Genomic DNA, 26,187 nt, shown 5'->3' with positions numbered 1-26,187 from the left:
TGGGTACTCAATTAGGCTCATCTCTAGACCATATGGTTCATATACTAGAGAGTCATCTATCAGACCTTGGTGCATGTACTTGTAGAGCAGTCAACAGGTTCTTTTGAAGAACAGAAATGAATAAATGGTGGTGGGGTGGGGGACATTATTTCATCGAATCCTCTGAGAGATTGAGAGGCTTACATCATGAGACCCTTAACACCATCAATAAATCGTCACAAATACAATACTGCATCAGTTACACTGTAACTGATCAGTATGCATCTCATACTGTTAGTGTAATCACTCAGCAGCACACAGTACAGAAATTAATCAGCTGAGGTCTTAAAAGAAACACCCACTAAAGGCTGGGAGTAAATTTAATGGAAGTTATAGTTTGACAAAATGTGCAGATTAAATAAATTGTGTTATCTCCAAACATGCAGGCCCCAGACACAATAGGTTGACAATACAAAGAAACTGTTGTCATCTAAACTGGAGATAGTTGCTGTGAAAGCACGCCAGAAATTAGTTTCTCTCTCATGTACGCTCTTGCTGCAGGAAAGAAAGTGACGAAGAAATATAGGAGAGGGCGTTTGGCAGAAAGGCACTCATCAATAAGTCTGTAGTTAGGCTATTTGTAATGAGTTCATCACCTTCTATGTGAAAATGAGTTCCAGTATTTCAACGTGCCATAAATATTCCTTTATGAATCTTAAAATGATATGGTACAAGGCAACACATTATCCAAATCAGATCTCACCAAGCCCATACAAAATAAACCATACCAGGGAGTCGGGACAATGGTGCAGGTCGATGTCTAGTCTATTTCCTAGGAAAACAAATTATGCACCACTGTTGCCCTTACATCGGAATACAATGCACATATGTATGTACATTTGTACATACCGCTCTTCCGGAGAGTGCACACTGCAGCACACCCTCTGCATATTACCAACAGGCTGCAGAATATTAAGGAGAGAAGTGTCTAGCTTCTATACAACATGACAAGACAGAGTTAGAGCATGAGAAAACCACGTCTGCCCCAGGTCACAGTCACATCTGATGAACGACCCTATAGAATCTGATCACAACATGGCAGATTTAATTAGAGCACATTAATAAGTGGCAATATGATGAAAGGTTACCATTGAAGAGGAGATGCTGTATCATCATAACCGCTATCTGACGCAAGACCATCAGACAGTCTATGTACGTTAAATAAACATCAAAGGAAACAGTTAATGACATTTAAATATTCATTCACGGCTTTGCAAACTAAATACATGGTGGGATTATAAAACACAACCGGGGTCATTCATTATGTCAAATTATAGGCGAGACTGTAGTATAGGGCCTACTGGTGTAATGCTAGTGACCACAAAGGCTCACACAGTCTGAAACTGGTGTGAACCTGAACCAACATAGAGAGAACAAATTTGGGCAGTGTACTAATAGACACAGTCTTGCATTAGAATGACACCGCAGCCAGAGGCTGAAATGCACCATTACAGCACTGCAAATTTATATGTCTAATGTTACAACCGTTTGTAAAAAATAAAAGGCCCCTTGGTACACACTACACAGTGAATTTCTGATAGCTCCGAAGAAGGCCTTAATCAGTAAGAATAGACTAACACAAATTAATTTCATAGTCGTATGACTAGGCACCCCCCTTCTGAAGGGACAAAGCACAGTTAAAAAACAGAACCCAAAGACAAGAACATAAATCGTCCTCAATGACATAGGATTAAAGAAATACAACCTCACCTTCCCCACTGTGTCCATACACACCCCTCAACTACACCACGACTGCCCGACAGGCACACCTGACAGAATGTATGACCTCTTTTGGAGAGTACAGTTCTCTCACCAGGAAAGAAGAAACATAAAGAAAAACTAGACAGTGTTGGGGGAAGGGGGAAGATGGGCAGGCCGAACAGGCACGCCAAACAATCACTCACAGCACACCAAAAGCAAAACAAAAATACCACTAGGCAGTGGGAGTCCCCAGCACCAGTCCTGAAATTAAAACAGTAAAACCGACAATAAAACCACAACAATAAAGAAATGAATAATCAAACACTCCGTTGGCCGTTAAGCCAGAGCTTGAATGGAAGGGGTGTGGGTAGAATTTAAACCAGGACGAGGGCTGACGTTCTTATTGCTCAATGGTGAAACTATATCCAGGCAAAACAGCAGCATTTGTCACCGGCCCACGTTTGCGAGCGGGTGCATGCATATGTTGGTTAGACATTCTAACAGTCTGACAGGCATTAGTCCGGCAACACCGTCGCTCCCGACATGATGTGTGGCTGGTTAAAACTCACTCATGGAAGGTAAAAACTCACCCATGGCTCCCGACATGCATGGCAGGTTAAAACTAACCCATGGCTCCCGACATTCGTGGCAGGTTAAAACTAACCGGTGGCAGGTTAAAACTAACCCATGGCTTCCTGTGAGGTTAGGTTTAGGGTCTGGGTAGGGTAGGGTGTCAGACTAATGCCTGTCGCGCTGTCAGTACGTCTGACCAAACACATGCACCCCTGCTGCTGCAGGCGTTGCGACAGTAGAAAGCGAACTGAAATAACAAATAGCCCAATGAGGACCACCAGCGTACCTTCTCTGCGTGGTGAAGTGGCACCACAGGCCAGGAGCAAACAACTCCAGAAGGAATGTTTGTTGTAGCACAGGGGCTATGAATGACAAACGGTCAAGACCGTTCCAAGACCACAATAATATATGCAGATGATTGCTTAACACTTCGAGACACATAGCTGCATTGGTGCATAACGAGACAACAAAACTGAAGCCAACAGCCCGGAGACGCATATGCCGTGGGCAAGCGTGGCTTGCTGCAGCCCAACAAGCCAGGGCTGAGGATGGGCCAATGGGCAGAGTAGGACACAACACCCATCCTGCTACACATGGTATGCGTATATGAGCCGAGTGGACCGTGAAGACCGCTGCTGGTGTAAGACTGTGGAGCCGCTGCAATGACGTGATAGGAAACTGAATAATTTGAGACTAACTGCCAATAAGGAAACTCCAAACTTTACTGCCCAGCAACCAATGGTGTAACTAACTTACTTCACTTTAGTCATTGTCTCAGTCAGTCAACCAGAGACTTTCATGTTTATAGGGCTGGCTCGGCTGTTACAGTGCATCCAAAAACACACAGGTTTATATACACACACAAACGCAGCTAAGCATGTATCAACACGATTCAGTGCAGACAAACGGAAACACACCACACACACTCACATTTGTGCTCTTCCTCTCCATCTTTCTGTACATCCACTGTCATAATCAGTACACATGCAACTTTTGGCCCTCTTCCATCAAGTTGAGATGTGGTCAGTGCTCCACTCTCCCTCCTGTCCTGCAGTGCTACCGTTCTACAAAAGCGATGTCTTGCCCCAAAGAGCCACACTGTGAGCTGGCCCTCACTGCAGCTGGGAGAGCAAGGTCTGCAGTGCCAGGCAATAAATAACCTGCATAAACATGTCTCAGGAGACAACCGGCAGTCGCCAACCCATTTAATGTTAATAGGAGAGCATCGGTTACCAGATTCTAAATAATAGCTTGCAGTCACCACAGTCGGGGATAGGTACCCAGGGCACAGGAATTTATGGAGTTAGCAAATTGCTTTTCCATTTCTATTCTTTCCCCATTCATCCACTTCCCATAGCTCTCAGCTCAGGGTGAAGATGATGGAGAGGTGCTGGTGGTAGGTGATGGGACCCACTGCTTGACTGAACACTGCTGTCTCATGGCCAGAGAGCTTGGGATGACGCTCAAAGTTGTAGTAGCGTCTGCCCATCTGGGTCTCAGACAAGAGCAGCCAGCCACTTGACGGAGCAACTGAGATGTTATTTTATTATTATTCTAGCAGCACCTAAGCTTTGCAACTGGTGGCACATTTGTTGGACACGGAGTGTTATAAATGAGATTACGCCTATGTTCGCTAAAATAATAACAGTGTTGTTTACTGTTCTATTCCCAAGGCTTATAGTAAAGCCGGAGTATCATTTTATGATTTTACATGTACAGCATATGTATCCACCCTACCATCTTCCAACAGTGCACAGTAGAGATGCTGAAACAAAAAGGTGATTATGGAAAAACACACCGCTGAAGACATGATCTGCTCCGCTGGAGGATGTACATAGGACAGTGTTAACTAAATTAAATCACAGCAGTTTGACCCTGTGACCCCATGGGGTTAAGCTGTACTTACATCTCATGAATAATGTACCTCTCTGAACAGAGAACAAACTTATTATTCAATACCATCTGTGCCCAAATAGGATGGAGCTAATTATTAAGCGATCATGTGAAATCAACCCAGGTAAAGATGGCCCATTAAATATCTAACCTTACCAAACAGTCCATTACTCATTCCTAAAGCTCTCCTGCACTTACTAAAGACACTAGGTTGACTTTAAAGGGCAGTACTTTAAAGTCTCCCTATGTAACTTTTTTTCTCTTCATGAATAAAATAAAAAATTGTCCAATCTCTATGGTAGAGTATGTTATAGCCCTATATAACGTATACAGTTGGTGGTTGTTAAGGTCATGTCTCACCTAGACACAGGATCTGACATGATTTTTGACCAAGATGGTCAAGATTAAATTTATCCCACGATCAAGCAGGTTAAATGGCAATTGGTCTACATTTATATAGCGCTTTTCTCCAAAGCACTTTACAATGTACTTCACATTCACAGACTGACAGCGTAGGAAACCATGCAAGGCACTAGCCTCGGTCCCAGCTGCGAAGAGAGTGGCCTGGTCAGAGAGTGTATCGACGGTTAAGAAAATATGTTCTGGCGATTCAGGTCTGGAGTCTCTGCCGACGGCGGCGTTAATGTCGTTCGGAAATCCGATCACAGCAGCTGATTGGCCATCAGCCTAGTCACTCGACAGCGTTAGACAACAAACATGGCTGCCCCCACTGCGGTGACTCACGACCGTATCAATCTGGCTATTAAATCGGCGTATGATAAAGTTTTACAGAAACGACAGGTTTTATAAACATCATCATCCGACATATTTTACCGCTTTTGTTCACATGCTAGTAGCGCTCGTTGGCTGTAGTTTGTTTGGTTAGCAAACGGGTTATCCATAGCCTCATGATTGACAACGTCAATCTGCTTTCCTTCTGATTGGTTGATATGAACCAATCACCGGAAGACTGCCGCTTTGACAACGCCCATCTCATAAACTGCTGCCGTGGGGAGGGCTTTTCAGTCTGAATAATGAAGTGAAACTAAATGAAAATTCTGACTGAGTGTCAGGCTAACTGCCGCCCCCAGGTTGGCTCTATTGATTCAAAGGTAAAATGTTCAGCCATTCCACCACCACCAAAAAAAACGGCTCAACAGGGTAGAAGAGCAAAGTTACATAAAATATAAATATACCTAGTAAAACTAAAGCAAAAATACACGCTTTTAGGCACCAGACGAGTGGGAAAAGGATGAAAGGAATCTGAGGATTACGCATACACGTCAAGATCCTAGTATAGTCTACAAATAAGAAAAGCATTGCCATGATGAATTGAATATAATTTATATTGTTAAACTGAGAGAAACACGGCCAGGGGGAGGTCGAAAAAAATGCAGAGCCATGAAACATGTCCAAAGGCCATTCAAAAATGGCAGAAGCAGTAACAGTGAAACATGCTCCTCCTAATCCGTTTAATGTGGCACACATTCACAATGCACCATACATGGAGGCTGACCGTTATGCAGTCAATCTCTGATTGCTGCAACAGGCAATGAATCACACATCACTATATAGCTACTACTCATGTAGGCCTACTACCCTAAAGGGAACTCCCGAAATGCAAAAGGTAGCTATTGTCCTGCCATCTTTTAACATTTTGTTAACATCTATAGACTACTGCTATGATTGGCCTCCCTCAGTAGTCACTTTCCTGTATGGTTGCGTCAGAAAGAGAAGTCAACATAGCCTGCCGTACAGGACATTGAAAAGAAGCCTTTCAAACAATCAAGGTCAAGGGCAAAGCAATTTGACGACATCACAGGAATTTCCTCTTTGGTCTTGGTGTGAGCTGAGGACCTCTTACAGAGTGACAACAGTAGGCTATTTCACTTTTCAGTGAACTTTAAAGGACAACTTTAGTTTTTTTCAACCAAGGTTCATGTTTTAGGTATTTTAGGTGTTTTAGGTGTATTTATTTTCTCATTTGCCGCTTTCTTTTGTTTTCGTCTTTTTGACAGGAGGGGCGGGGGCATTCGAGCATGGGGCTAAAAAAATTTACCAAATTTTATGGTGATTTATTTTTGTATTTACTATAGTCCTAATAAACCCCAGGAAATTACATCTGGCCACAGAAGATCACAGGATCTACTGAATGTGAAGGTAGCCTACTGGGGGAAGGCTTATACTGTGCGTGTGTATGTGTGTATAGGCTCAATGTGTCAGTTTGTCACATTCAATAGATCCTGTGATCTTCTTGGGGTTTATTAGGACTATAGTAAATAATCAAATAATAAATCGGCATAATATTTTGTAAAAAAATACATATTTAGCCCATAGATTGTAAAAGATATGGACAAGCATTCCCGGGTCTGATATGGACGTAAAATGAAGCCTGTCAGTCCTTGAACTGTAAGTCGCCATCTTTGTAGATCCGTTTGGGCCCAGCTGGCCATTGGCTGGACCAGACAACCTTACTGGCCTACCAGCATGTGCACTTAAGCCTCTCCAACTGATCCAAAATGCCGCAGTTCGCTTGGTCTTCAACCAGCCACAATTCTCACATGTATCCCCCCTGCTCCGCTCCCTCCACTGGCTCCCGGTCGCTGCCCGCACAGAATACAAAACTCTGATGCTGGCATTCAAAGCAACCAAAGGTATGGCTCCCCCATATCTTGCAAGTATGATTGAACCCTACAAAGTACAAACCCTCCCGCGCACTCAGATCAGCCAACGCAGGGAAGCTGGAAGTACCCTCACTAAAAACGCCGGGACAACGCTCCACACGTCCCAAACTCTTCTCCCTTCTGGCTCCAAAACTGTGGAATGCACTTCCCATTGCAGTCAGAACTGCAGCATCACTCCCAATCTTCCGCCGTAGTCTGAAAACCCACCTTTTCAGACTCCATCATGGCACATAGCACTTACACTACCCCCTTAGATAGCATTTCTGTAGACTTAGATAGCATTTGATACAGACTTAACATGTTATGTAGACAGCACTATAATTGCATTGTATGTAGTCATAGCACGTCATAGTATAGTATGTATAGTTTCATTATATAGATATTCCACTGTTACTTTCTTAGCTTACGCATGTTTCATGATAAATGCTTTTTATGTGATGTATTCCCATGCTTTTTTGTTCTTGCTTAATGTAAGTCGCTCTGGATTAAGAGCGTCTGCTAAATGCCTAAATTGTAAATTGTAACTGTGGACGACACCATAAGGCATTACACTGTTTACATAGGGTCCACCATGTTCAATTCATCATAACATTTGCAAGGGTCTCTTGCTCACAGCTCAACTCCCTTCAATTCAAGATAGACAGCCATTTACTTGATTGAAAATGCCACATAGGGTATAGATCAAAGATGAATCTGATAGACCATGCATCACAAATATTTAAAAACTAGGTCGCACAAAGTGGCGCTCTGGTCGCTTACATTTCATGAGCGTTGTTAGGTCAGGTTTCACCTGACAAAAACAACATTTGGTCTGCAATAGCCAGTGCCGTCTCTACGGGGGGGGGGGCATTACACCACCAGATTGGATTTTGTACCCTACTGTACCAATATTTTAATGTTTTATCTATAAGTTCTTCATGATTATTGTAAATATATACATGTTCAAATTAATTGGATAGTTAATTGAAATACAAGGTAATAGATGCATGCAGAAGACATTATAATGCTCAACATATTTGTATTTATTTAAGCATCACTTCACTCAAATAGGCGACTATTTGTTATACATAGGGGGGGGGTTTGATAAATTAAGTGCCTGCAATAGCTATAAGACTGCAAAGATAAGATGCAAGCATTAGCCTAAAAAAAACTGCGCCCCCTGTTGGTACCCTAAACATACGGACAGATGCTGGTTCCAGGTTGCACCACTCAAAAACGTATGCCGTTTATTCAGCCTCTTCAGTCATTTTGACAGATTTCAAGCTGCACGGCATTCAATATATTTTTTTCATGATTCTACAGTTGCGTAAAATAGGTTGCTTCCCCAAATCCCCTACCATATTCGTTATCTGGTTCTGGCAAGCATAACATGTCGTACACGTGCAGCATGACACGTCGAATCTTACTCAGAACTTGTCACTTACTTTAATCATTCGTAGCCTACCTGTCTAGGCTGTCTCTCATCAGACCCGACCCGGGTGGGCGCACTTTAAACTAATTAGCCTATAGAATGGTTGCAAATAGGTTGCAGCCTTGCACAAAAGCTTAATTTGCTGCTATGAGACCGAGTGAACTTAACACAATATGCTTCCAAAATGACTCAAAATAAGCGCCGGGAAAAGGGCAATAAAGGCGCGCAGTCAATATTTAGCACAAAATCCACTTCCCTCCATAAATGCACACTGTACGACGGTCGTCGTGCCATATAATCCCAAACACACACAGGCTATTCGACAAGTCATCCCGTGAATGAATATTATTTGAAATTTCATCCAACAAACAGAATTAACGAGTTAATGGCTTAAACAAGAGTTGTGAATCATCCAACGAGTGTCCCTTGCCAAAATATCACGTTGGCTTTGCGCACCCTTTGTTTTTAGAGAATGGAGTGGGAGCAGTTAGAGCAGTGTTTGTGCGAAAACAGTCTAGCAATAATATACCGTATTTATTTAGAGGTCCGTTGCAAACATTAGGCTACAACATATCCTACAAATAGCTGCGATAACTCGCCATGGGGATAACGATAACCTAGAGCTGAAAGAAGAAAAATGTTGACTATCTTTTGAACCCCAAGCCAATTAAAGGGTGAACTAAAAGGAAAAAAAAGACCAAATCAAATTGTTATAGTACCGTTCCTTCCATTAACATCCTTAAAACAGTCTAAAAACAACCTTACCTTGTTCTTCTGTGCCTGGGCAGATAGCCTACTGGGATTCAGGTAAGATGACACATCACTTCGGAGTCTTCGGTGTAATCTTTTCGCAGACGGGGCGAAGGAAGCACAACGACTATATTCATACAACAAGGCATCAATGTAAAGAAAGTGAGGAGACAAAGTGGTGCAGATGAAGTGTTCATTCAGACCGACCGAATACAGACTCAGGCTAGAGGAGCGGAATCTCTCTCTGCCCCTCACTGGCGTTGACATCAGAGAAGTGTGGCTCGACCAAGGCAAGGCTGCTCCTCGCCTGCATGCATGGGACCGCGGTTTTGATTTATTATGTATCCATTTACAAAGTAAAATAGGTGGTGGCATTCATTCTAATAAATCAACCTGGAATAGTTTGAATATATATATTTTTGGAAACTTCCGACACAAGTGCGCCATGGTAACGGAAAGAACGAAAATGCGGTCATACATTTCCCCCACATGGGCATTGCGCACCAATCATTACAATGAATGACCGCACACACACAAATCTCCAAAATGAAGACCATGGCAGGCATGGCTTTTTAATAGGGGTTTTTTTTTTTAAGTTGTGGAAATACCTAAACATTTACACTCTAAAGAAATGTATAAAACATAAAACATTTTGCACTACTGGCATGGAATGGATTTCTATGCTGCACCCATCATGTTCCAAGTTAGTTGGGGAGCCAATTTTGGCCTATAGAGCATTGCAGTCCCTACCCCCTTTCAGAACAACGAGTGGCCCAGGAAATGGTTCTCCATTCATTTTCACCATAGGCGATTCCTAAATTATTTATTTAAAGACGGTTACGCCGCGGACATAGCCAACTCGGATCGTGACAAATCATGACAATGAACAAATGTTTTGGGCCGATCAAATAATTTATAAGAAGAAAAACAACAAAAAGTGTTGTAACCTGCCGTTTTTTTCTACTTTCTAATTATTTGCCCATAGGCTTTTCCTAAAGTATTTATTTAAAGACGGTTACGCCGCGGACAAAGCCAACTCGGATCGTGACAAATCATGACAATGAACACAATATTTTGGGCCGATCAAATCATTAGAAAGAAGAAAATAAAGGCAGGAGACAACACTATTTGTTTTGTTTTTCTTCTTATAAATTATTTGATCGGCGCAGAACATAGTGTTCATTGTCATGATTTGTCACGATCCGAGTTGGCTTTGTCCGCGGCGTAACCGTCTTTAAATAAATACTTTAAGAAAAGCCTATGGGCAAAATGCATTGGGATCCATTTCCTGGGCCACTCGTCGTTCTGAAAGGGGGTGGGACTGCGATGCTCTATTAATGGGAAATGCTGTTTCCCCAAGATTGGGTCTTGTTCAAAAATCCAGTGAGGCTGTCAATGTGGTCCTTGTGGGGTCATCACTCGTGAGTCCTGACACACTCGTTGGTTGATCATGCTGGTCGCAAACTCCTTAAGGCCCTCAAAGTTGGCATACAGATACTCCTTGTACCAATACCACACTTTGGGAGACTGACACGCACGCACCACACACACATACACACACACACACACACACACACACACACACACACACACACACACACACACGGTTATTGAGTGTGTGAGATTTAAAGACACAAAAAGTCATACAACTTAAAACTCACTGCAACTACAGGAAAATATGTTAGAAAAGGTGAAAATGATAAGGGCTTTTTTCATACCTTTATGGAATTGAGGTCTATGTCTCTGCTCTCTGGCCAGTACTGATAAAGAAACATAAATATTCATGGTCAGCCCTCTCCAGTAAAAATCTCAGCAGAACATTGCTGGTTGCTGCAGTCTAACCAAAAAAAGGTACCGGTATGTGTATTATTAAACATGATAAGAAATCAAGTCTCATCCAGCTCCCAAGCATGAATAATAAAAAGTGCTTCTTTATTAATGGTTCTTCAATGAAAGATACATTAATATCAAATTTGTATCCTTGTCTAGTCCAGTTTATTATCCAAGCTGGAGGGAGTGGCTTTCAAGGAAAACATATTTTTGCGATACACTGCTGTGACCCCAATTTGGTTAACCGGTCTCTTTACTGCAACGCACCAGACAGGATCATTATGCAAATTCTTTCACGCGTGATGTGAAAAACATAAACCAAAGCATCCAACCTGGCGATGAAAGTTGATGGCGTAAATCAAGAATGCAGGATGGTGGCTTAGGTCAAAACCGGGCACTTTGCCTCCGGACACCTGTTCTTGTGATATCGGCACGTCCATGCCCGTCTTACACGGCTTGATGCTCCACAGACAGTTGATCATGCATAGGGCATAGTAGTTGAACTCCTGACACGTCTGACGGCTGAAGTGAACGTCCTGTTTAAAAAAAAAAAGGAGTGAGAAAGGGAGGAGGAAAGCAGCGTGAGGGAACAGACAGAGAAGGTTCTAATTAAACCACTCAAGTTAGTGTGTCTCGGAATTTCACCAAGGTCAAATAATAACGCTGGAATTTACATGGAGTTTACTGGGCTCATCTTTCTTCATAAGAAGTGCTGACATTTTCAGTTGAGCGGCATCTACTTAAGCTAATATCTATCCATCAATCGTTTAATTAACGGCAGGTCTAGATCAGTACAAAATGAACTACGATAGGTAGTTGGGAGGGTTTTACATTTACAAACCAGTATATCTCTCACACACAAACACACAGTTGGTGTAGACTTTGAGTACCTAGAAAAGTGCTATAGATATTAGATGTATTATTAAAGCTAACTATGCCAATATAACAAGCAGCATTTTGATTAAGTGACAGAAGTCCTAATACACAGTTCTCTCTGATTAAAAAGGTTTTATACAATTCGTTCCTATTATTATATTTATTCCTTAAACTATGCATGTTTATGTAGAAATTAAGTTACACAGAAAGAAAATAAGTTATGACCTTTGTCTGTCGCTCTTGTTCCTTGGCTGCAGTCAAGTTCATCTTGTACCTGAAGAAACCAAGTGCATTTATTATCAACAAAGAGCAATACAACATATTTTCTCTGTTAGGCACATTAATCTAGATTTCACAGGCCTTTCCTCCACTCACTAACCATATTCAGGCACACAACATTGTCAGAACGACCATAAAATACAGTAAGTTTCAGCACTAGCACAAGTGCTTGTACTATGTACCAGCACAAGCACATGTGCTTGTGCTAGTCTTGTTCTGATAAATGTCATGTAAATGTTTACAATCTATGCTAAATAGTTTTACCAAGGTTACACCATAAATACTGCTCTTATTCAGCATATATTAAAAAAGGCAGGAGAGTGCTTAAGTGCAGTGCTTCTTGGACTCTCATCATCATAAATCATAAATGTCAGATGAGGAAGTTTGACAGCCATTTCTGATTTCAAATCCTTTTCAGCATCAAATATGCATGCATAAGTGGTATTTAACAAGCAGAGTGTTTCGTGCACAATATGGAACCAACAGGCTCTGGAATCAACATTGAACCTGTGTGTGTGGCCTGAATTGTGCATATTTCTATTGATTCGCCCAAATCAATACATGCGAGTGATTCCCGCACACATTTACAGTGATGTTATTAACATAATTATAAATGTGAATGCAGGAACAACTGGACGAAGTGTCACGTTAATTCCAGAAGGCTGTGGCCCTGGCTAGATCATCGTTATGAGAGTATGACGAGCAGTTTTCAGTGTTGAAATTAACATTTTAACCCATTGATGCCTCAGGCCGAATCTGGGAACGCCTTCTAGGGCCTGACCTAAGGTTTCTGAAAACCTTCAAATTCTGATGAATTATTTTTTTAAATAGTTATGTTGCTACATGTATAGCAATAGCTGATGAGACACAGAGAGCAGCATCAAGGGTAGAACAACATATACATTGCACCAGGCATCAATGGGTTAAAGGGGAACCGCTCCGGAAAACCACCAGACCCAGAAAGCACTGGTGCAAAAACAATGATGACAATAACATTGTTAAAACCCTGGTTCCTGAAGCCCAATTTATACTTTGTTGCAACAGAGCATAAAATCAGACAGATAACAATGAAAGTAAATGGCACAAATTAAAGTAACAGTGCCAATGCTCTGGATCCTAAGCAGATGACAGCAATGTTACCGATGGTGAAGAATCAGCCAAAAGACAAGATTTAGCCTAACTGGGTGTCTGGGTCACAATTATATCCATGGCAAGTGAGCAAAGACTGATGATCTCATGTGAGCATTTTATTTTTGTATAACATTAGGTGAATATGAAGCAGAGTGGAGGAGACTGCAAGTAAAGTAAAGCGTGGAAAGCCACCATGAAAAAGAAACTCACGACATCAGTCTGTGTACACTTGCCATCAGGAACGTTGTAAAATATACATTAAAATATAGTTCATTAAATTCCTGATGCCAACCAAGGGAGTAAAAACTGCTGTCTTGTGAGCAGTTTGCAGGGCTTAAAGCCAAAATGATTTTTGCAATTGCACCGATATCATTAAATGACCCCTATGAAATCCTCAGGACTGAAATCCATCCCCAGGACTGAGAACTTTAAGCCCTGAGTTTGATTATCATATTTATATCTAATGTGCAGACTATATTTTCTTATGTTTCAACAAAGTTGTACATGAAGCAGAGGATAAAGAGTACAAGAATAAAGCATGAAGACAAAAGAGTGCCACCATAAGAACCACTAGGTAAAAGTAGAAAGAGGCATAGTTAGAAACCCTGAGTTGGAGTAGAGCAACGCAAAGCAATGCAATCAGAGGTAATAATAAGGCAACGTATGACCTTAATTAAGTTAAGCTCACAAGTAATACCTCTTCTCTCACCCCAAAGTGGATGAAACCATTCCTATTTGAAGCATAAGGCGGGAATTCCCCATTAAAAAAAATCATTTCAGACCTGTGTGGGTTAATTCCCCATTTTGAAAAATGCTTTTCAGGCCTACAAGTGTGGTGACAGCAGGTCCTGACCTGTACATGATGTGGGCCATTCTGTCCACGCTGATGGGATCTGTACAAAACAGGGCCGGATAGAAAACCCCTTTTGGGGGCATTACCACCAGGGGGAGCCCATACTTCATAAAGATGTCACACACCTAGAAGAGAAGAAAATGTTCAGGATTCATGCCTGTACATAAAAGGATGTTACCATAAAAACCAATCACACTGAAGCTGTTTTTATAGGCATGGTTTTACAGAATTATGTAGAAGCATCGTACTGAGTAGAGAACAATCAGTTACCATCTCATAGAAGTCCAGGGAAATGCTGAGGAGCAGGGCATGACAGTGCTCGAGCTGCAGTCCCAAGGAGCTCAGGCGGCCCACAAAGTTAAGCACCTCCATCACAGAATCCTTGAATGCTGACAACGTCATGTTCCTTTGGAAGAGAGCAGAATGGATAGTCAGATTTTCTGTTTATTAAAGAGCTGGAGAGACAGGGAGACCCCCGTTACTGAACAAACATATAGCAATGATTACCATCAGAATATAGTGCCTTAACCTTAAAAAAAAAGTTTTGTTTTAAGCAAAACGTGAAGGTAATAGCCTGCCCTAAATGGTATTGTTGAAGGCTGCTCTAAACAAATCAAGAGCCCAGCAAAGAGGCTTGTGCTCAAACTACCAATGAAGTGCCAATTTTGGGAGAAATAGTTAACTATTATGTCAATAATAAAAGTATTTTCACAGCATCATTGCACCCACTGCCGCACTTGTTTTTCTTTCTTTAGGTGCACAGTGACATGGTCTTTTTTTGGATTACCCATCTCAAGAAAGTCTTTGCAAGATGAATTTCATACCACACTGAAATGAATGCAATTCCACAGCTTCCTCAATAACCAAACAAACTGTATAAATGGTCAGTAAAAGTATAATGTTAAGTAGCTAGCTATACTGTGAATCATAGTCAGGCTAAACATGCCAAACCACCAGTAGTGTCGAGAGCACAGCTGTGCAGAGAGCACAGCTGTGCAATGTACTCAGATTTCCACTTCTCATGCCTGAGCTGTTGTGCCACTGGCAGCCGGGGGCATGTTTGTAAATGTGAGAATGAATACAAAATCTTTTTGTGTTCTTGGTTACGGGTTCGGTATTATCAGATTACTCATACTGTTGAGCAGAAGCGAATACTTCTTATAACTGTCATGGGTGCCTCCCCTCCCACCGCATCGGGGAGAAAAAAAAACATAAACAAAGTGGTACGATTTCAGTTCACAAAAAACGCATGATTCACTCATGACTTGTTTCAGCATCTTGTTGCAACATAACAGTAGTAATGAATGATCAACAGTAAAGTAAAGAATGAATGAATGTCTATTGTAGCATTAGTTGTGGCGGTCGCTTATTCACGTACCACCATATTCGCATTTGAATGCCTGTTCTGTAAAAGGGGACAGGCAGCGCCCACCCCCCAGTGGCCCCCGTAAAGGTGTGACTACGTGACAAAACGACAGTCATGGGGGAGGGGAAGCTCAGGGGTGCATATTTGTGTTCCTATTTTCTTCATGGATGCTGTTGAGGACTGAATGCTGAGCAGCCAGGAACAATCAACCACAGCAATTAACTAGAAATGCACTCTGTCGAGGTGCCAACTTGTGCACAAGTACTGCAGAGCGCACAAGTACTGTCTGCTACTAACTAATGTCTATTACAACTGCTGTTCTAAACGCTTTAGACCCGTTATTGACCTTATACCATACCAACCTTGAAACGTACCATAGTTGCGTCACCATCAACAGCCAATAAGGGGCCACCATTCTTACAAGAATGGTGGTCCCTTATTGGCCGGTGAACACCGACATGCATACATACCCAGCCGATCGCAGTACTTGCGCAAGTAATAAGGCATAGGTCTGAAACAACAGGTTCAATCGTTTACAAAGGAATAGCTGCTCTCTGACTAAGAGATGAGACTCACTTGGGGTTATCATGACTGTGGAGGCTAATGTCCAGACTGTTGCTGTCGGCGACGGCGTACACCGAGTGCCAGGTCAACCACCTCTGAAGCATGTTTTTCAGACTGTCAATCACACCGCACTAGAGACGGACACACACACACACACACACACACACACACACACACACACACACAGTGATCACAGGTTAGACAGACACACAAGGAGTGATCACAGGTTACACACACTCAGAAGATGGAAATAGGCACAATGAGTATCTAATGAATTCAAAGATGGCATCATCTTCTTGCCTTGCCCATTACTTGCCTTAAAAAACACTGTGGAGGTACAGAACAGCTGCATGATGGGCTCAAACAGAAGCTGCTTCATATCTGTGGCAGAGGATAACACATGCATGCAATGAAATATAATTAAATATGTGCAACCCCCAGTGTGCATGTGGCAGCATATATGTGTGTGTGTATGTGTGTGTGTGTGTGTGTGTGTGTGTGTGTGTGTGTGTGTGTGTGTGTGTGTGTGTCAAACGAAGCCACCGGGTTGGAACCTCATGTATGTCCAAAACAGTTTGGGATTTCAAAATAGTAAAACAAAAGGCTTACAGTTCTCCTTTTGCTACTTTTGTGTGACACTGCAGTATGATGAAGTATAGCATTCATTTAGTCCTTAGATGCTCTATGTCTGTAAGCATGCTCAATTACTGTATATGTAAACACAAAGTCATAACTTAGTAATATGTGATAGATACGTAGATATGTGGACATATAATAATAATAATGAATTGCATTTTATAGAGCTTTTCCAAGTGCTCAAAGCGCTTTACAATGGTTCATTCATTCATACATTTGGAGGTGAAGCGACAAACAGTCGACGCCAGCATCCTCACTTCCCACCAATGGTGGCAAGCTCACACCGACCAACTCATTGGAGGCAAGTGGGGTTCAGTGTCTTGCCCAAGGATACTTCGGCACGTGGACAGGAGGAGCCGGGATTCGAACCGCCGCCCCAGGAATCATTGGACGACCTGCACTACCTCCTGAGCCACAGCCGCCCCAAACACTATAGAGCATACGAGCATATGTGCCTGACACAGAGATAAAGAGCAACAGGTAAGAGTGGTGGAGTAGGGCAGCAACTCACGGGACATGGGAACCACAGGGTAGAAGCTCAGCAGACGCAGGATCTGTGGGCGGAGGTGGGAACCATCCCAAACGCTGAGAAAACTGTTGAGAAAGATCTCTGTGCTGGAGAGACCCTCCTGGGTGAGTAAAAAGACAGGGGATGAAAAGAGACATGGGTGTGAAAGTTTCATTTTGTCTCCTGACACATAGTGTCAACATTGCCATGACTGCTGACGGAGACGGGACACGTTCATTGACATAATACCCGGTATTATGTTTTAATTTCGCTGTACTTTTGGGGTACCCAGCCCCCCCCCAAAAGAGAGAGGCAGGCAGACAGACTAGTCGCCGAATGAATGCAGCCACTACTAGCCAGTAGTGCACTAATGCAGTTTTACAGCAAAACATTTCACAATGTGCTCTATAAAATCACAGTAGAGAGATGAACAATAAAGAAAGAGTAAAGCCACTAATAGTGCACTAATGCAGTTGCCAGTTTTACAGCAAAAAATTGGGCGGTATTTTGTTTTGGTGAAAATCTAACATTTCTTTAAAATAACAACATTACAACATATCGCATCACAACAAGTTGTGAGCCATTTTGTGTCCCTGGGAGACTCCCTTTGGGGTCTCAAGCTTAACTAAACGTTTGGGAACCACTGCTCACCTGGAGGAAGCTCTGCGCGCTCAGCAACCGCTCTAAAAAATGCACAGCATCTTCTGAACTGGAGGGATCTTCATCGCTACAGCATAAAATCTCTAAAGATATAGGGAAATAAAGGTTTTTAAAGGTTAAATTGTGGAGGGAAATTATATTTATATAAAAATACAATGAAAGAAAACAGCAGTCAGTCATTAATTCTGTAAACTGCTCGACAGTGTGAGCCCCCCCCCCTAAAGTGAACCCCTTCCATCAGAGTTTCTTATATATGCCAAGCACAGGTAATGCTGTCTGATGTTCATCTCAGGGTGAGATTGCATTGGTGTTTCACTTTCTGACAGAGAATGTTACGTTACGTTTTGCAAGTCTGTCCCCAGTACTCCCTCTCTGAGCTACTACCTACCTTCAGCAAGGGCATTTCCTACCCAGGCGTTGAGGCGCAAGTAGGCTGAATCATCCTGTACGCAATCCAGGTAATGCAGCGCCAGATGGGAGCCCAGTAGAGAGCCCATCTGAGCTGGCAGCTGACGGAAGGAAGAAACGCGCATGTAGTATAAACAAACACCATGAATGCTGTTAAAAAGCTAGCCAGTACAGTCAAAGTACTGAGAGCATCCACAAAGATCAAATTTTAAAAAACTCTCTCGCTCTGGAGCTCACATAGATAAACACACATACGGAACATGCACACAAGGCCAGAGCACAAAGCTTTTCCATGTTTTACTGTTTTTTTCCCACCTTGATGTATATTTGTATCTCTATATACTATGTTTTTTATCTTTGACGATTTTGTGCACTTTTATTTGTGTTTATGTTATGTAAAGCACTTTGGTCAACTCTGTTGTTTTTGTGCTCCATAAATAAAGTTGGATTGGATAGGATTGGATAACAGGATGTTGGCCCGTTTTGGTCCCTCCTCTTCCAGTTGCACAGTCTTTCTGTTTACATTCCTAACTCGACACATTGTAATAGGAGCTGTCGACAGATTCTGCTGCGGAGCTCTAGTCTGAATCTGTCATGAGAGAATACATTTGCTTATGTATGACAAGCTGTCTCGCATTGGGGACATTGTACATTGTATAGTATTTTTTTTGTGACTGTCAGACACACAGTCCTCTCAATAATAGTGTGCAGCAGAAGCATCATTCATCTAAAATGGGAGCAACATGTGCTTTTATTGACAGGAACAAGGGTGCAGGATGACAGAACAATGATTGGAGGAATCATTGTTCTGTCATCCTGCACCCTTGTTCCTGTCATGTCGTGGCTGCACAATTCCAGGTGGATGATCAACCGTGCACAGACCACCCATTAGTCTCCTATCCCATTAGACAAACCTTTCTCATCGGCCATGGAAACGGCCAAATGGTGGCGAGTTAATACAGCACAAGGCACAAACGTCATACCGCTTGAGAAGATTCATTTATCGGGTTGATGCATCTGCTGAGTAAACACGCATTTATGTGGAGACCTTTTATCATGTGGTTCACTTCATAATATTATCAGCGGGTTAATGGCCATTTGTATATTCTCTACTTACGGCAGATCATAAACAAAGTCTGTAAACTGAGCAATGGCACATTTACAGAACAAACTAGAAAAAGTGCCCCTCTGGGCACAGGTCTCCACCAGGGCAGGTCAGGTTGTGGCCTCCTGGTGGCGCTATAATAAGCCAATGTGAGAAAGGGTGCCAAAAGTGTTTTGCAAATTCCACCTGTTGGTGGCGCTATAACAGGCCAATGTGAAAAGGGTATTTATTTTTATTTTCAAAACGGGCCAATCCTGCAAACTTTGAAAGCCAATGTTAGCCAATCAGGATGGAATATGAAATATCGGACAGATCTGTCTTGAACACATGACTATAGAGATACTGTGTAACGATTTGTGGGATTTTTGGACAAAATATGGACGCAATATCAAAAAACATGTTTTACAAAAATTTGCCTCCTGGCACTATAACGGGTCGTTCTGGAAAATGTGGGGCAGAGGTTCATCGTTGGCATCCAGGAAGTGTGTGTGCAAAGTTTGGCATCGACCGGGTTAACTGTGCCGGAGATTAGCTGTACACAGACGGACAGACTCCCACACACACACGGACGTAGTGCAAAACATACTCTCTCCCCACGCCTTCGGCCTGGTAGAGACAACAAGCTAAGCATAATGGGGCAGGTTTAGTGTTGACTCTAATAAACAAATAAGTCTCCCAGCCAGGCCACCTAGTAGTTTGTGTGGCAGAAGATTGTTGATGGGTCTGCTATTTACTAGTATTTAGCATTGACTGAAAGTAGCACAGTGCCCCCATGTGGCCACGGTGAGCCACCACAACTACAATTGACAGGGGTCATGCCTTCTAATGGACTGGGAGGGCTCAGGGCTGTCATATTAATGCTTTATCCTGATGCCTACATTTCCATCCACCATCTGGCCTAATTCCAGACATCTCAAAGATATCGCACTAACCTAGAAACTGGGGAGGGGGTCTGGAGGTGGATAGAGGGGAAAGGTATCGCACGCAAAAGGCAAGAGAGAATGAGATGCAGCAACTGAGAAAGTATCATAGGCAATAAGCATGGAGAAAATGAGAGTGAGGAACTGAGAAATAGAAAAGAGAGAGAACTTACTTCAATGTTGCCCAAATTATTCAGTAGTTCAGAGAAGGACTGTATCTGTATCATAGGAACAAACTTCTTCCTGTAGAAGGGATCGTTCTGTGTCTCCATCTGGGCTGCGGCACATAGCACAGGCAACTCCAGGTGTGCTCGATGTTTCTGATAGAAAAACAGCACCGTTAAAGGCTAGGAACTCTGTACAGTTTTGAATACCCACCCTCGGTACTTCCAGTCAAAACAGAAAAAATAATCTGGCCTCCATACCCTTTTCCTAGATATGGTCTTCTTGGTTGTCACCCCAGAGGGCAAGCAGACAGAGGCGACTGTACAGGCATTGCTCTTCTGGACAGCAGCCAGTGACGTTTTCCAAGCAGAATTGTAGTTCCTAAAATGAGCCTGACGGACCAAGCAGGAATAGATTCAAAGATGGTCCAAAGATAATGATTTAAATGTCATAAAAAAGAAGAGTGGAAAAATAACATTGTAATGCAGTCAATGTACAAACCTTCATTTTTGACGAAATGGAGCATGGCACTAGCTCAGGGCAAAACATTTTGTAGAGCGCTAGAAGGTGTAAGAGTACTGGCTGCTGACCCTGAGGAAAAAGTGTAGAATATACTAGAATATGTAAAAGCTGCTACACATTCCTGCATGTAACTGCCAGTGTGATTGATGTCTGTAATAATTACATAATTGCATGGCTGGATAAAACTACTTACAGAGTGAAACATACATTATATCAAACCAGTATGGCAATATTACATTTTTACTGTACTTTAAATTACCACCGAATTGATGCCAGCACTGATTAAAAGGACTAATGGGCTATGTTTGATAGATATGGCTGCAAGCAGAACACACTGCATGCAGCGCATATAATGCATTTACTTGGATGCTGAAGATAACAAGAGCTGAAAATTACATCCGATAATGAAAAGTCAATATGACGACAAGATGCTTACCATTTTAGTCTGTAGCTCCAATAACTTCCTTACTCTGTAGAGCCGCACTATGTTCAGGACAAAAATAAAGAAAATAAAACGTGAATTACGGTATCTTAGTTTACAAAATTGCTGTGGGGAGATGAGATAAACAAAACAGGACAGACTTACCACATTCCTTTCTCGTCAAAAGGCAGAGCAGGTGACAGACATAAGGCCACTGTAAAAAAAAAAACAGCACACCTTTATATTAATTAGTCCTCCTTTTAGTATCTAAAAAGGTTGCTTTGTTTTCATCTGATCGAGTTTGAGTCGTGGAGACCAATAGTCATGACTCATGAAATTACAATTGACACAGGACCGAATTGGTCTATCTGGTTGCTACAAGTGATAAACACTATAACTACCCATATTATTTGGAGGTTTGATATACTTTTGTCGTCTATACATTATACAGTATATAAACTAACAAGAAAAGATCCGGATCTTCAAACAGTGAAACCAACACAAAGTTGAGATTTGCCGTACAGAATTGACATCGACATGAATTTCCGTTTGTTTAAATGCTATAGGTGACTTTGAGAGCTGTTTTACTGGGCAACATAAGTCAATGAGACCATTTTGTCCTATCAATTCTTAGTCAACGGAGCAAGATCTTGCCAAGATTTGTTGTTACAGTACATCATGGCATGGTAACTACACAACCAAAACTTTTACAAAACTCTTTGTGCTTTAATACATTTTAGTCATTTCATACTCCAGAATCTTAATTCACATACCAGATCTGAATCCGTCACCAAGCTGAACAGGAAGCCGTACATAGATCGAAGATGATCCTTTGAATCAATCATGTCATACATGGTCAGCACCCATTTCAAGAAAATAACCTGGAAACCACAAGCATAAACAGTTTACGACAGATACACACAGATACGGCTTGTGTGTAAAGAAATATATAGATGTTTCCAGTTTCCACCCACCTTTTATGCAAATTCTATATAATAAAGGATGATGGATTTTCTAATAACCTATGCATTGCAGGGGAACTACGAAACATTGACACAAACATGTGGCAGGATGAAACTCAAAGATCTCTGTTTTTTGTCCAAGTAATTAAGGGGCCACGCCTGAAGGGCCTATGGTTCTTTCAGTCAATGCTTGTATTTGACCGTTTTATTTCTTCTTCTTCTGCCAAAAAATGCAGTTCTGGCATAACCGTGGCCCGTGCAGTCGGTTTTCTTGGAAACTTATATGGTAGAGGGCTATGTCAAACAGTGAGGACGCAAAGCCCACACAGGGCTCGAAATAGCGACCATTTTGGTCGCAAATGCGCCTGAATTTTAATCTTTGCAACCTAAAAATATATTTGGGAGCACCAGTGCCACTACAAATAATTACTGTGGTGCGCCTGGCTACAACGATCGATTGTAGAAAAACGGGCGCTCTGAGCCTTTCTCTGACATCCAACTCCACTGTACTGCCAGTGCTCCTGTTTGCTAGCTGCACTAGCACTTCATGCTAACAACCCAACGTGTGAAGTGTTTAGTAGTGTTAGAACTACTCTTTGACACAACGGTACGGGACAACGTTGAGCGCTGCATCGCTCACATTCCAGAGCGCCTCGGCTCGCAACTTCACCATGTGTCAGAAAATACATTATTAAATTCTAATTATGTGATCTAAATGGGCTATGAAGGTGAAAATCACAAAACAAAGAAAAAGAAAACAGGTGATGTGACTGGCCGGAATCAGTGTAGACTAGACTCTAGTCACTAGAGGGTTCTCATCTGGAGATGTTTGATGCCTCAGTCTCATTGAAGAGATGGATGGATGAGGGACAGAAAGTCTGGACACTACATTTTAAATTCTGGCATGCATTTTTATACTTTAGTCATTTTATGTTATTTGTAAACCACACGTTATATTGTTTTTATGAATGTAAAAAGTCGATTACATATTGGTGCTCCTTAGATTTTGGTGGGTGCTCCTAATTTGGTATCGGTAATCGAATATGGTGTCGATCCACTGTCAGTGAAAACGTAATGGTTTCAACACATTTAGAGTATTTTATAGTACATTGTGCTTCATTATGACGGCACATTATTATTACACACAAACATTTTGAGGGGCGCTGACGGCACATTATGACCAAAGTTTTTGAGGGGCGCTGACGGCACATTATGAGTTATGACGTAAAAAATTTGAGGGGCTGGCGCCCCTCAAAAATGCATTATTTTTGCGGGCTCCTAGCCCCTCCTATGCCCAGCTTTGTGTGTGCGTGTGTAGACTGTGTACCCGATAGCAATGATTTGATGGACTGAGGGCTTAAAAAGTGAAGATAAAACGTGAGGACAGAAAAGTGAGGACGCAAAAAGAGATTGGCCGGAATGTGAAGATGTAGATGTATGATGATAAGAGTGCCCCTCACTTCACAGTTCACACGAGTGTGAATTTTTATTGTGGCATCCATTGATGGACAATTGTTTTCATTATGAACACGGGTATGGTCTAAAAGTGTGAACATTTTATTGCACTTAACATTAAGAGAATCAGAAAACAATTGCCAAGTTTTTTTACCTGTGTAGAAATTGGTATTTTCCCAACAAATATCCAAACCACGGCACGACAAACAGCATCCTGTGGCACCACAGTGGCAGGGATGAGACACTTCAGCACACGTACAAATAACCTTGAACGGGAACCTACACAGGGCACACGACAGAGAGATATACACAACGATAAAGATACCTCCTGCGAGAACACATACCGGTATTACTAATATGTACACACCATTCAAGAAATGTTGTATACAGTACTACTTGGGAATTGGGATGGGACGATAGTAATTATAGTTTATCATGATTAATAACGCTCACAATAATCATATTGTGGATATTTAAATTGTGGTTAACAAAAGAGGCATTTTTTTAACCCTTCAATTTTGTTAACTAATTTATTTTCATATAGTCCCATCCCTAGTATAGACAATTTGACCTCCCACTTTGCTGTAGCTCCGGTGCCAAATTAATACAGAATCAGAATACAGAATGATCTGTAATGGGCTTCTGTGTAAAATATGGCACCAGCTGTGAGAAAACCCCATTTAAAAACAACAACTATTAAACACAGAAGAGCAGCATACCGAAGCGGGAGCTCATGGTCAACTCCAGCATGACTGAGATTGCCTCCGGGGGGAGTCCTTTACTATAAGCCACACTCTCCACCAGGGCCAGGTTATTTTCCAGCACATGATTTCCGTTGACTACAGTACCTGCTTCAACTATGGGGGAACAAAGGGAAACACATTACGTCACATAGGTCGTTTGACATTTGGTTGAGGTGTGAGTTAACAACAAACATGTTGGGCAACAAAATGAGTTTCAGAAATTGGAACGTTACTTGCACCAAACTTCTTTGACAATGCTGGGCAGTGGGCACCCTCTATACTGGAAATTACATCTACTACTTTGTTGCAAATATTCTGAAAACAATCTTATTTTATCCGACAGTCTAAGGTTGATTGTAATCGTCAGGTATAAAGCCAAACACACGTGCGCGTACCCAGCTTACCGTTTTTTGTTTAGTGTTTTAGCCAGCTGGACTAATGGAACATCCTACCGTTGCTTACTGTACTCAACACTGTAGTTCTAGTCCATAGCCTAGCCCTACAAGCAGAACCCAATGGTACTGAAGTTTCTGACATTTTTGAGACCCAGTCAGCCCGGTTCGGATTGGGCTGACCCAGGGGGTTCCGAGCCTTTACTGCGCTTTCTGCCGTTGCGGCATTAGAGCTATGGAACAGAGCATACTCATAGTAAGCTATACAAACTGTTGGTAGAAACAAGTTGTCGACTTGGTTCAGCTATATCACAATATTTATAAATACGTGCATGTTTATAAAGCATGCACGTATACGATAGACCCCTTAGTAATAGTTATAAAGCAACCATCGTGTCCCAACTCACAATTTGAGAAGTAGCTCATCGCCACAACAAATGGATCGTCCGCCTCTTTCTTTCTTCTTTCCCTTTCTGCGATTCGAAGACTTCGATTCGATGTTTGACTGGAGATAGATTCATTGCTGCTGCTTGAAGTTGAATGTGAGTCCAAATCGTCCATAGCTAAAGCTTACGAGTAGCCTAACTATCGTAAACTACTATTCCATTCAACGATTCATTTCAAAACAATGCTTGGCAGGAACTGGGAGTTGTTTTGAACCGCGCAACCGTTTGCTTTAGTCCGCGCATGCGTAGTGTACTCCATTCGACAATGAAAAAAGCTTGCTGGTTATTGTAGTCCATTATTTAACCAACCAAGTACAAACCTTTTACAGTCTATGGTTGGTACCAACCAATTAAACATCATCATCTTGAATCTGATTGATTGATTCATTTATTTATTGTACTGTATATGTATGTGTGTATGTATGTATGTATTGGATTAAAATGGGTGAGGTTTAAAAAAGGCAAAAGCATGCTCTATTGCACTGGCCTAAAAATGGGTCCCTAAAAACTGCTTAAACATTCTGAGATTTGCATTCGGTTTATTGGCCACCAGATGGCATACCTTGTAAAGTCCAAGCTTGTATACATGTATGTATGTATGTATGTATGTATTTGGTTAAAATGGGTAGGGTTTGAAAAAAGGCTAAAGCATGCTGTATGTATGTATGTATGTATGTGCCTCTGGGGGGGCTCTGTCTCTTACTCTGGGGGTGGCTTACTCCCTGGGGTACTGGAAGATAATACCTCGTAAACAGAAGAACAAAAGACTCGTGTCCGGAAGCCCTGCCTGACGGCCAGTCTGCTCGGTCCAGGGACTAATGTTGCATGGTGTGTTTGCTTACACTATTTGGGGGGTTTGTCAACGTTTATTATTTTTATTCTAACAATATTCTA

At 42.0% G+C, this 26,187-nt stretch overlaps 2 protein-coding genes across 5 annotated transcripts in view; both read right to left on the bottom strand.

Annotated features, from left to right (window-relative positions):
• Positions 1 to 9,253, bottom strand: part of drp2 (dystrophin related protein 2) — a 187,770-nt gene extending 178,517 nt beyond the window's left edge. For all 4 annotated transcript variants that reach the window (XM_080773866.1, XM_080773869.1, XM_080773868.1 and 1 more), the window contains exon 1: positions 9,067 to 9,253. The gene's annotated coding sequence lies outside the window, so the exon portion shown is untranslated. The remainder of the gene's footprint in view (positions 1 to 9,066) is intronic.
• Positions 9,254 to 9,654: 401 nt separating this feature from the next.
• cenpi (centromere protein I) lies at positions 9,655 to 25,461 on the bottom strand. Its single transcript, XM_080773227.1, has 20 exons — positions 25,255 to 25,461; positions 24,432 to 24,569; positions 23,867 to 23,991; positions 22,069 to 22,176; positions 21,461 to 21,509; positions 21,311 to 21,357; positions 20,854 to 20,943; positions 20,613 to 20,744; positions 20,361 to 20,507; positions 18,143 to 18,263; positions 17,746 to 17,837; positions 17,098 to 17,215; positions 16,267 to 16,331; positions 15,963 to 16,081; positions 14,291 to 14,426; positions 14,021 to 14,145; positions 11,983 to 12,031; positions 11,214 to 11,417; positions 10,770 to 10,811; positions 9,655 to 10,578 (listed from the first exon to the last, which is right to left on the bottom strand). Exons 1-20 carry the CDS (start codon positions 25,406 to 25,408, stop codon positions 10,444 to 10,446), a joined length of 2,196 nt encoding a protein of 731 aa, XP_080629353.1. The 5' UTR covers positions 25,409 to 25,461; the 3' UTR covers positions 9,655 to 10,443.
• Positions 25,462 to 26,187: the final 726 nt, after the last annotated feature.

This window comes from Protomyctophum bolini (assembly GCF_963924005.1).
Source record: "Protomyctophum bolini genome assembly, chromosome: 10".
Taxonomy (NCBI): Eukaryota; Metazoa; Chordata; class Actinopteri; order Myctophiformes; family Myctophidae; genus Protomyctophum; species Protomyctophum bolini.
This window is presented reverse-complemented; position numbering and strand designations above follow the sequence as displayed.

Excerpts from the sequence above, each read along its gene's own strand:
- cenpi (XM_080773227.1), bottom strand. The coding sequence starts at position 25,408 with ATGGACGATTTGGACTCACATTCAACTTCAAGCAGCAGCAATGAATCT. Across the intron at positions 21,358-21,460 it reads TTTGACGAGAAAGGAATGTG|TGCGGCTCTACAGAGTAAGG; the intron begins GTAAGTCTGTCC and ends TCCTGAACATAG. Across the intron at positions 20,745-20,853 it reads CCATTTCGTCAAAAATGAAG|GCTCATTTTAGGAACTACAA; the intron begins GTTTGTACATTG and ends TTGGTCCGTCAG.